This window comes from Artemia sp. Qi Xiang Cuo, chromosome 2 (assembly GCF_049724085.1).
Source record: "Artemia sp. Qi Xiang Cuo chromosome 2, ASM4972408v1, whole genome shotgun sequence".
In the NCBI taxonomy this organism is placed as follows: domain Eukaryota; kingdom Metazoa; phylum Arthropoda; class Branchiopoda; order Anostraca; family Artemiidae; genus Artemia; species Artemia sp. Qi Xiang Cuo.
In genome coordinates this window covers 59,287,187-59,299,345 of record NC_142795.1, presented here as the reverse complement: position 1 = coordinate 59,299,345, position 12,159 = coordinate 59,287,187, and the positions used below count along the sequence as shown (strand labels likewise).

Here is a 12,159-nt window from a genome sequence, read left to right as displayed (position 1 = left end):
TTCATTAAATATTAGATATCTTGCAAAAACAATTTGTCTACTCAATAGATTAGTACAGACTGGAGCTTAAGGGCCCAAAAGCTTCAGAGCCCAACATTTTTCAAGTAATGAGTGAAATGTCCAAAAATTTGCATTAACAAATAAGATAAAATTATTATCCCCTGGTTCCCACGTGCTACATTTGGCGGAAAACCGCAACGATTTTGTGAATTGTGGGTGACTTTTGGCTCCTCTCCGAAATTGCATACAGAAAAGCAAGTTTTTGTTTTCAAATACAATTAAAGTGCGACGTTCAAGCTGAAAACGAGTGAAAAGTGCCTAAAATGGAAGGAGACTCCTGTCCCCCTCTACCCGCAATAATATTGTTGAAGGTATTTCTGGTGCTGTACTGAAAATAACACTTTTCGTATGTTTTCGTTAAGAACATTAACAAACTTCGAATTTTTCATTTTGTAGATGCTCTTTCAATGTCATTTATTTCATAATTCTACAACAGTTAACGTTCTTTACCTTAGGCTTCTTGTCTATTTTCTGTTTTTGTTATTATTCCGCCTTACATGTTCGATTTTTTTGTTACTTTCCTTCTATTGCTATTTGTTTCCACCAGCTTGTCACTGACCAACTCTGGTTTATTTCTTTTTATTTTAACTCGTTTTTTTTTCAAACTTTCATTTTCCTCTTGTCATTTTAGTCCAAATATGTTCCTCTAAATGAAAAGAGGCCCCGGAGTGAATAACCCTATTAATATTGACCTAAATAAGGTGTCTTTAGGCCTCTTTGAATGTTTTCTGATTTTCTTTTCCCCATGCTTCTATTGGCGTACGCCGGGGAGCGGGCACTAGCCCTCTTTCGCTTTTGAGTTTCTAAAACATTGTGCATCTACTATGTCTTTATTCTTGTAAATTAAATATATTTTTGATTCTGATATTATTTGTAGCTTCCGAACTTATCGGTTTTTTGCAAAATTATACAAGACCAACTCTCAAACCATACTATGTTCCGAGAAAACGAGTGATACTGAGGGAACGAAACGATTATTTCTGTTGTAATACTGCTGAAACTGAAAAAAGTCAGTGTTTTTTTATTGGAACCTCAACCAACAATTCTGATGCTCGTGCTTTCCCTACGAATAATCAGAAGTAAGGATAATTAGTCTAAAGATGCTTACAAAACATAACCTGCTTGAAATGATTTTGTAGGAAAAAAAATCAGTTGATATTTTTCTTTATAAATGAAGATCCAGTTTGTGTTGTTACTTTTCTATTCTAAAGATAGTGTCAAAATGTGTCTTTAATTTCATCATATATTGTCAAAATTTTCTATTATACTGACTGAAACAAAAATTGTCCTTTTAAGTTAATTTTTTGCACTGAAAAACTAATGTAAATGTTTATGCAATTGCCGTTTTTTAAAAACAGTTTATTCTTTGGCAATAGAAATTTTTATTTTGTGAATTAATGAGTGGGCATCAGGGGTAGATGACGCATATAGTTGGAACAGAAAAGTGCCGTTTTTGGTACCCTATGGCCGTTTATTCTGGTGCTATCATGACGTGTTTATAAAAGTAACGTAAATGTAAGCATTAGCTTTGAAATGAGCCCTTAATCATCTCTATGATTTTCCCCTGGCTGCTAGTGCTGGAGGGGAAAAAAATTTGAGTACCCAGGCTTAAACATGGTGATTTTATTCAGTTTTCTATCATGTTAATTCTAATGGTGCATTTTGAAATTCAATCCGCTGGTTTTTTCGAGGGGTTTTTAGCTCTTTTTCAAAGCAACCGAATGTTTACTTTCGCAATTGCTTTTTACTATTAAAACGTCCTCATGTTTTACTATTAATTAATTTTTACTGTTAATAGTAACGTTATAGATAATAGTTTTCATACCTGATTCTTTTAGCATTAGAGAACTTCTCTCAAAATATGTTTTTTTTCAGCCCTTATGGGCTATAGTTTGCTCTTTACTTGGTTGTAGCTATTGCTACAATCATGAGTTCATTTTTATTTCTTTATCTAAAACCTTTGAATTACTTAGTTTTTATAATTGAGATAAAACGTAAAAATAAGACACGAATAAAACTAAATCTTTTTGCTAGAAAATATGAAGTTGTTTTGTCTTCATTTGCACTGTAGGGGAATGTTCCTCCAAGATTTGAACAAAGAAGCTCTTTCAAATCATCTGTGTTCTTGGTCAAAAAAATATATTTAGAGGTGTCAGCTCTTCATCCGGCGTTGACGTATCTTGATATCTCTACTCCATAGATGCCGTTAGCCAAAATTACAGGAGACTTATCCGAGAATTTTATGCGGTTTGACTGCTGAGACTATTGAAAAATGTTATGAACTGTATCGAAGAACCACTGATTTTGGATAGAGAAGTCGTTTAGATCAATCGCAAAGTATGAACCCCCCCCCCACCCCTCATAAATCCCCTGTGCGTAGATATGGCCCTCTGTCCCCGAAAGAGCAGGACAATTTGCATCAGCGGTGTTTTACTTACACGTTCTCCTTATATTTGACAGGTATTTGGTGGAGTCGATCGATTAAATACTCAGGTGAGAAGGTTTTGCTGGATACTTCGCAAATGTATTACTACTTTTTCCATAAGACGCCCAATATGATATTGAAACGGGTTATCATGGTATTAGGTGCATCTGCTGAGTTTCATGTCAAACACAATTCCGAGATCCAAGAAAGACCCAGTGACAACCAAGAAATTCCTATGGTAAACATTTCTGAAAATTTATTATTAGAGTGAATAAAATTTGATCGTACTCAAAACATGGCTAAATTGTTGTTATAAGACAATAAGAATAGTTTTATGTTGTCTAAACTGCTTATATTGATGAATAAAAAACCTATGATTTCTGTTCAAAATTTTTTTTTTTTTAAATGTCCATTTATGTAAAGTAATGAGTTTTATAAGGACATAGTTACATAGTTAGTAGTATAAAATGGAGTTAATATTTGTGAAGTTCTTATTTTGGCCGCAGAAAATTTGATTAGGGTCTAATGAGCTTTTTCCATTTTTTCTTTTGTGAGCCTGCAGTTGTCGGGCATTAAACAAATAATATTCTAGAGCAGACTTAAAAAGTTTGGAACTTAAAAGTCACCGTTTCTAAGCTTTAACTTGGCCTCGGAAAAATTTGGCGCTTTTCCCTTGTAAAACTTAGCCTTTATTTGATAATTTTTTTTGTAGAGGGGGAAACTCTCTTTCTCTCTCTCTTCATCAGGTTTTTTAGGAATATTTCTCTCTCTCTTTCTCCCTCCCCCCTCTCTCTCTCTCTCTCTCTTTCTCCCTCCCCCCTCTCTCTTTCTCCCTCTCTCTCTCACTCCCTATCTCTCTCTCTCTCTCTCTCTCTCTCTCTCTCTCTCTCTCTCTCTCTCTCTCTCTCTCTCTCTCTCTCTCTCTCTCTCTCTCTCTCTCTCTCTCTCTCTCTCTCTTTCTTTCTCTCTCTCTATGTCTCTCTCCTTTCTCTCTCTCTCTCTCTCTCTCTCTCGCTCTCTCTCTCTCTCTCTCTCTCCCTCACTCTCCCTCACTCTCTCTCCACCCCCCTCTTTATCTCTCTCTCTCTCTGACTCCCTCTCTCTCTCTCTCAGTCTCCCTCTCTCTCTCTCTCTCCCTCTCTCTCTCTCTCTCTCTCTCTCTCTCTCTCTCCCTCTCTCTCTCTCTCTTTCTACTCAGATACCCAATTCTTGTCACCTCCAATGACATTGTCCAGTATTTCCGACAACGTTTGCATATGTATGTTTCCTTGGCACGTTTCAACGCTGAGTCTAACAATTCCATGAACTTAAATTTTAGGAATCGCCGCTCTGCTTGGCTGGGCTCCCCTGCTAACAGTTTCAGATGTATTTGATACGTATTTATACATATATATTTAATGAATGCTGTTTTTTTTTCAGTTGTTCAAAGTTCTACCTCAATTGAATGAAAAGAATAAGGAAAGGCCCTTATGTTTTTCTTATTCGGTGAAAGCAAGAGCATTAATACATGCCCATTTATCTCGTTTGCCCCTGAATCCCCATACTTTGGAAAAAGATAGAATAGCTGTTGTCAGGAAATGTCCTACGTTAATTCAAGAGATGGGCGTTTGTATAAGCCAGCTGATGATGTTAGCCCATGCTGGACGGATTAGCAAAATGCCAAACTTATGCTCATTAGAAAATGCTATGAAACTATGTCCTATGATCGTCCAAGCCCTTTGGGACTACAAGAGTCCACTTCTTCAGCTGCCTCATGTTGAGGAAGATATGTTGAAACATTTCAATTCTAAAAAGTATCATGTTAAAACTTTAGAACAGTTGGCTCGACTTGGCGAGGACGATAGGAGAATGTGTTTAAGAAGTTTAACTGAAGATCAGTATCGTAATGTTTGTAAAGTTCTTGCCAATATGCCTTTACTGGATGTTCAGACTAAAGTAGAAGGTAAATATACGCATTTCTTTCTTCTTCTTTTCTTGTTAATCTTATTGTTGAATACAAATCCTAATTCATCAGGTTTTTTTTTCTCTTTTAAGGAAAATTTTGTTTGCTGCAAGAACTCTTTGTCGGTAAAGTAATTTCACTTTTGTATCTTAAATTTGGAGCCGTGTTGTGCTAAACTGGGTTTCCCACTCATACATTCCTTTTCTCATCAGAAAAATGAGCATCCATGCTTTAGTTTAGTGTCAAATATTGAAGACTTCTTTGTTCTAACTTTTAAAGGCCTTTTTTGAATGTTTCCAATGTTAGGTATATGATTTTCTTAGACTTGGTTTTAGCGGGGCAAGGTTGATCAATTCAGTGTCAAGTATTAGAAAATGGATTTGTTAAATCCATTTGTTTAATCCATAATCCATAAATCAATTTGCTTAATCATTTTGTTGAATCCATAAGAGCAAATGGATTTGCTCTTAAACAGATCATTGGAACACTAATAAACTTCGAAAACCTTGGAAAAGTCGATGTGCTGTAAATTTTCTTAAGGTGACTAAGATTACTAGGGAATATATGTTGGGGATTGGAGAAATAAAGTACGTTTAAAAATGCGTGGAAAGATAGTAACTATAAGACAATGGTAAGAAATGTGAGTTACTGGTCAATTTATGAAATATAAATAATCTTAGATTAATTTCACTGGGATATCAGGTGTTTTATCCCAAGTTTAACCCAAGATTTTGAAGTCTTTTCTGAACTTCGTTATTTTTTTTCAAACTTGTTTGTTGTCACCAAAAAGCAGGGTAAGTGGAGGATGGCTTCGACATACGGACACAAAATGATCATCTATAACACTTGTACTGATGCGTATACCTTGATCACTGAAAAATGGAAAGTTATTAACATCTTTACAGTTTTTAAACAGTATTATGGAATTTCTTCGGCTGAGCGCTAAAAAATCTGTTGCAAACACTATGGTGGTCATTTTTACGGATTTTACCAGTTTTGTTAATGGTGATAACGAGCATTTTTGGATTCATAAGACTGTGCTTCTTCTTACAATTTGCCACGCAATTTGATTAATTCTCCAAAGTCATGAGTAATCCATGGTTTTAAATTCTCTTATGTTAGTCTATGAGATGGACATATAAACAGCGTATTTACCTTTTTGTTGAGGGACATGTGCACTAGAATCGAGGACTATTCAGTTTTGGTGTCCTAAGCCATTGTCTTTTTGGTGATAATTAAAACTTACTGCAATTCAGTAATATTACGTGATTTGTTTTATCTTAATTTTTAGCAGAACATCGAGTGGTTGTTAAAGGGGCTGGGTAGTACAGATCCACTTTTGGTCTAATCGTAAAAATTTCCATGAACTTGTTTACCACTGTAAGGGTAGTATATTAAGAAGTTTCTTAGTGTGAGATGTCTGTTCAAAAAAGAACGAAATTGGTCTTGACATCTTGATTAAAGTGTTAACAATTTTGTACTTGCATGTGTCCTTTGAAGTACTCAGCCTTGGTTAATATGCACTTTCCCTGCGTTTTTCCTCTTCATATACTCCCTGGAACTCCTGTAGTGAGATATCTTAGTTGTTCCAGTGATCTCTTTAGTTGTTTGTTTTTGTTCAGATAGAAAACGAATTTGCTAGAGGAATATCTGGAGGGAGAGGAGGGAAAGGAACGAAATTGGTCTTGACATCTTGATTAAAGTGTTAACAATTTTATACTTGCTTGTGTCCTTTGAAGTACTCAGCCTTGGTTAATATGCACATTCCCTGCGTTTTTCCTCTTCATATACTCCCTGGAACTCCTGTAGTGCGATATCTTAGTTGTACCAGTGATCTCTTTAGTTGTTTGTTTTTGTTCAGATAGAAAACGAATTTGCTAGAGGAATATCTGGAGGGCGAGGAGGGAAAGGAACGAAATTGGTCTTGACATCTTGATTAAAGTGTTAACAATTTTATACTTGCTTGTGTCCTTTGAAGTACTCAGCCTTGGTTAATATGCACCTTCCCTGCGTTTTTCCTCTTCACATACTCCCTGGAACTCCTGTAGTGCGGTCTCTTAGTTGTACCAGTGATCTCTTTCGTTGTTTGTTTTTGTTCAGATAGAAAACGAATTTGCTAGAGGAATATCTGGAGGGAGAGGAGGGAAAGGAACGAAATTGGTCTTGACATCTTGATTAAAGTGTTAACAATTTTATACTTGCTTGTGTCCTTTGAAGTACTCAGCCTTGGTTAATATGCACATTCCCTGCGTTTTTCCTCTTCAAATACTCCCTGGAACTCCTGTAGTGCGATATCTTAGTTGTACCAGTGATCTCTTTAGTTGTTTGTTTTTGTTCATATAGAAAACGAATTTGCTAGAGGAATATCTGGAGGGAGAGGAGGGAAAGGAACGAAATTGGTCTTGACATCTTGATTAAAGTGTTAACAATTTTATACTTGCTTGTGTCCTTTGAAGTACTCAGCCTTGGTTAATATGCACTTTCCCTGCGTTTTTCCTCTTCATATACTCCCTGGAACTCCTGTAGTGCGATTTCTTAGTTGTACCAGTGATCTCTTTAGTTGTTTGTTTTTGTTCAGATAGAAAACGAATTTGCTAGAGGAATATCTGGAGGGAGAGGAGGGAAAGGAACGAAATTGGTCTTGACATCTTGATTAAAGTGTTAACAATTTTATACTTGCTTGTGTCCTTTGAAGTACTCAGCCTTGGTTAATATGCACTTTCCCTGCGTTTTTCCTCTTCATATACTCCCTGGAACTCCTGTAGTGCGGTGTCTTAGTTGTACCAGTGATGTCTTTAGTTGTTTGTTTTTGTTCAGATAGAAAACGAATTTGCTAGAGGAATATCTGGAGGGAGAGGAGGGAAAGGAACGAAATTGGTCTTGACATCTTGATTAAAGTGTTAACAATTTTATACTTGCTTGTGTCCTTTGAAGTACTCAGCCTTGGTTAATATGCACTTTCCCTGCGTTTTTCCTCTTCAAATACTCCCTGGAACTCCTGTAGTGCGGTGTCTTAGTTGTACCAGTGATGTCTTTAGTTGTTTGTTTTTGTTCAGATAGAAAACGAATTTGCTAGAGGAATATCTGGAGGGAGAGGAGGGAAAGGAACGAAATTGGTCTTGACATCTTGATTAAAGTGTTAACAATTTTATACTTGCTTGTGTCCTTTGAAGTACTCAGCCTTGGTTAATATGCACTTTCCCTGCGTTTTTCCTCTTCACATACTCCCTGGAACTCCTGTAGTGCGGTGTCTTAGTTGTACCAGTGATGTCTTTAGTTGTTTGTTTTTGTTCAGATAGAAAACGAATTTGCTAGAGGAATATCCGGAGGAGAGGAGGGAAAGGAACGAAATTGGTCTTGACATCTTGATTAAAGTGTTAACAATTTTATACTTGCTTGTGTCCTTTGAAGTACTCAGCCTTGGTTAATATGCACCTTCCCTGCGTTTTTCCTCTTCACATACTCCCTGGAACTCCTGTAGTGCGGTGTCTTAGTTGTACCAGTGATGTCTTTAGTTGTTTGTTTTTGTTCAGATAGAAAACGAATTTGCTAGAGGAATATCTGGAGGGAGAGGAGGGAAAGGAACGAAATGGGTCTTGACATCTTGATTAAAGTGTTAACAATTTTATAATTGCTTGTGTCATTTGAAGTACTCAGCCTTGGTTAATATGCACCTTCCCTGCGTTTTCCTCTTCACATACTCCCTGGAACTCCTGTAGTGCGGTGTCTTAGTTGTACCAGTGATGTCTTAGTTGTTTGTTTTTGTTCAGATAGAAAACGAATTTGCTAGAGGAATATCTGGAGGGAGAGGAGGGAAAGGAACGAAATTGGTCTTGACATCTTGATTAAAGTGTTAACAATTTTATACTTGCTTGTGTCCTTTGAAGTACTCAGCCTTGGTTAATATGCACCTTCCCTGCGTTTTTCCTCTTCACATACTCCCTGGAACTCCTGTAGTGCGGTGTCTTAGTTGTACCAGTGATGTCTTTAGTTGTTTGTTTTTGTTCAGATAGAAAACGAATTTGCTAGAGGAATATCTGGAGGGAGAGGAGGGAAAGGAACGAAATTGGTCTTGACATCTTGATTAAAGTGTTAACAATTTTATACTTGCTTGTGTCCTTTGAAGTACTCAGCCTTGGTTAATATGCACCTTCCCTGCGTTTTTCTTCTTCACATACTCCCTGGAACTCCTGTAGTGCGGTGTCTTAGTTGTACCAGTGATGTCTTTAGTTGTTTGTTTTTGTTCAGATAGAAAACGAATTTGCTAGAGGAATATCTGGAGGGAGAGGAGGGAAAGGAACGAAATTGGTCTTGACATCTTGATTAAAGTGTTAACAATTTTATACTTGCTTGTGTCCTTTGAAGTACTCAGCCTTGGTTAATATGCACCTTCCCTGCGTTTTTCCTCTTCACATACTCCCTGGAACTCCTGTAGTGCGTTGTCTTAGTTGTACCAGTGATCTCTTTAGTTGTTTGTTTTTGTTCAGATAGAAAACGAATTTGCTAGAGGAATATCTGGAGGGAGAGGAGGGAAAGGAACGAAATTGGTCTTGACATCTTGATTAAAGTGTTAACAATTTTATACTTGCTTGTGTCCTTTGAAGTACTCAGCCTTGGTTAATATGCACATTCCCTGCGTTTTTCCTCTTCAAATACTCCCTGGAACTCCTGTAGTGCGTTGTCTTAGTTGTACCAGTGATGTCTTTAGTTGTTTGTTTTTGTTCAGATAGAAAACGAATTTGCTAGAGGAATATCTGGAGGGAGAGGAGGGAAAGGAACGAAATTGGTCTTGACATCTTGATTAAAGTGTTAACAATTTTATACTTGCTTGTGTCCTTTGAAGTACTCAGCCTTGGTTAATATGCACTTTCCCTGCGTTTTTCCTCTTCAAATACTCCCTGGAACTCCTGTAGTGCGATCTCTTAGTTGTACCAGTGATCTCTTTAGTTGTTTGTTTTTGTTCAGATAGAAAACGAATTTGCTAGAGGAATATCTGGAGGGAGAGGAGGGAAAGGAACGAAATTGGTCTTGACATCTTGATTAAAGTGTTAACAATTTTATACTTGCTTGTGTCCTTTGAAGTACTCAGCCTTGGTTAATATGCACTTTCCCTGCGTTTTTCCTCTTCACATACTCCCTGGAACTCCTGTAGTGCGGTGTCTTAGTTGTACCAGTGATGTCTTTAGTTGTTTGTTTTTGTTCAGATAGAAAACGAATTTGCTAGAGGAATATCTGGAGGCAGAGGAGGGAAAGGAACGAAATTGGTCTTGACATCTTGATTAAAGTGTTAACAATTTTATACTTGCTTGTGTCCTTTGAAGTACTCAGCCTTGGTTAATATGCACTTTCCCTGCGTTTTTCCTCTTCACATACTCCCTGGAACTCCTGTAGTGCGGTGTCTTAGTTGTACCAGTGATGTCTTTAGTTGTTTGTTTTTGTTCAGATAGAAAACGAATTTGCTAGAGGAATATCCGGAGGGCGAGGAGGGAAAGGAACGAAATTGGTCTTGACATCTTGATTAAAGTGTTAACAATTTTATACTTGCTTGTGTCCTTTGAAGTACTCAGCCTTGGTTAATATGCACTTTCCCTGCGTTTTTCCTCTTCAAATACTCCCTGGAACTCCTGTAGTGCGGTGTCTTAGTTGTACCAGTGATGTCTTTAGTTGTTTGTTTTTGTTCAGATAGAATAAGAATTTGCTAGAGGAATATCTGGAGGGAGAGGAGGGAAAGGAACGAAATTGGTCTTGATATCTTGATTAAAGTGTTAACAATTTTATACTTGCTTGTGTCCTTTGAAGTACTCAGCCTTGGTTAATATGCACCTTCCCTGCGTTTTCCTCTTCACATACTCCCTGGAACTCCTGTAGTGCGGTGTCTTAGTTGTACCAGTGATGTCTTTAGTTGTTTGTTTTTGTTCAGATAGAAAACGAATTTGCTAGAGGAATATCTGGAGGGAGAGGAGGGAAAGGAACGAAATTGGTCTTGACATCTTGATTAAAGTGTTAACAATTTTATACTTGCTTGTGTCCTTTGAAGTACTCATCCTTGGTTAATATGCACTTTCCCTGCGTTTTTCCTCTTCACATACTCCCTGGAACTCCTGTAGTGCGGTGTCTTAGTTGTACCAGTGTTCTCTTTCGTTGTTTGTTTTTGTTCAGATAGAAAACGAATTTGCTAGAGGAATATCCGGAGGGAGAGGAGGGAAAGGAACGAAATTGGTCTTGACATCTTGATTAAAGTGTTAACAATTTTATACTTGCTTGTGTCCTTTGAAGTACTCAGCCTTGGTTAATATGCACCTTCCCTGCGTTTTTCATCTTCACATACTCCCTGGAACTCCTGTAGTGCGGTGTCTTAGTTGTACCAGTGATGTCTTTAGTTGTTTGTTTTTGTTCAGATAGAAAACGAATTTGCTAGAGGAATATCCGGAGGGAGAGGAGGGAAAGGAACGAAATTGGTCTTGACATCTTGATTAAAGTGTTAACAATTTTATACTTGCTTGTGTCCTTTGAAGTACTCAGCCTTGGTTAATATGCACCTTCCCTGCGTTTTTCCTCTTCATATACTCCCTGGAACTCCTGTAGTGCGATATCTTAGTTGTACCAGTGATCTCTTTAGTTGTTTGTTTTTGTTCAGATAGAAAACGAATTTGCTAGAGGAATATCTGGAGGGAGAGGAGGGAAAGGAACGAAATTGGTCTTGACATCTTGATTAAAGTGTTAACAATTTTATACTTGCTTGTGTCCTTTGAAGTACTCAGCCTTGGTGAATATGCACTTTCCCTGCGTTTTTCCTCTTCACATACTCCCTGGAACTCCTGTATTGCGGTGTCTTAGTTGTACCAGTGATCTCTTTAGTTGTTTGTTTTTGTTCAGATAGAAAACGAATTTGCTAGAGGAATATCCGGAGGGAGAGGAGGGAAAGGAACGAAATTGGTCTTGACATCTTGATTAAAGTGTTAACAATTTTATACTTGCTTGTGTCCTTTGAAGTACTCAGCCTTGGTTAATATGCACCTTCCCTGCGTTTTTCCTCTTCACATACTCCCTGGAACTCCTGTAGTGCGGTGTCTTTGTTGTACCAGTGATGTCTTTAGTTGTTTGTTTTTGTTCAGATAGAAAACGAATTTGCTAGAGGAATATCTGGAGGGAGAGGAGGGAAAGGAACGAAATTGGTCTTGACATCTTGATTAAAGTGTTAACAATTTTATACTTGCTTGTGTCCTTTGAAGTACTCAGCCTTGGTTAATATGCACCTTCCCTGCGTTTTTCCTCTTCACATACTCCCTGGAACTCCTGTAGTGCGGTGTCTTAGTTGTACCAGTGATCTCTTTAGTTGTTTGTTTTTGTTCAGATAGAAAACGAATTTGCTAGAGGAATATCCGGAGGGAGAGGAGGGAAAGGAACGAAATTGGTCTTGACATCTTGATTAAAGTGTTAACAATTTTATACTTGCTTGTGTCCTTTGAAGTACTCAGCCTTGGTTAATATGCACCGTCCCTGCGTTTTTCCTCTTCACATACTCCCTGGAACTCCTGTAGTGCGGTGTCTTAGTTGTACCAGTGATGTATTTAGTTGTTTGTTTTTGTTCAGATAGAAAACGAATTTGCTAGAGGAATATCTGGAGGGAGAGGAGGGAAAGGAACGAAATTGGTCTTGACATCTTGATTAAAGTGTTAACAATTTTATACTTGCTTGTGTCCTTTGAAGTACTCAGCCTTGGTTAATATGA

At 37.5% G+C, this 12,159-nt stretch overlaps 1 protein-coding gene across 1 annotated transcript in view; it reads left to right on the top strand.

The window, feature by feature from the left end:
• LOC148955442 (translocation protein SEC63 homolog) overlaps positions 1–12,159 on the top strand; it is a 105,247-nt gene that overhangs the window by 27,225 nt on the left and 65,863 nt on the right. The window contains exons 5-6 of the mRNA XM_089102269.1: positions 2,521–2,723; positions 3,905–4,427. Of these exons, the coding sequence (XP_088958395.1) occupies positions 2,521–2,723; positions 3,905–4,427 (726 nt within the window). The remainder of the gene's footprint in view (positions 1–2,520; positions 2,724–3,904; positions 4,428–12,159) is intronic.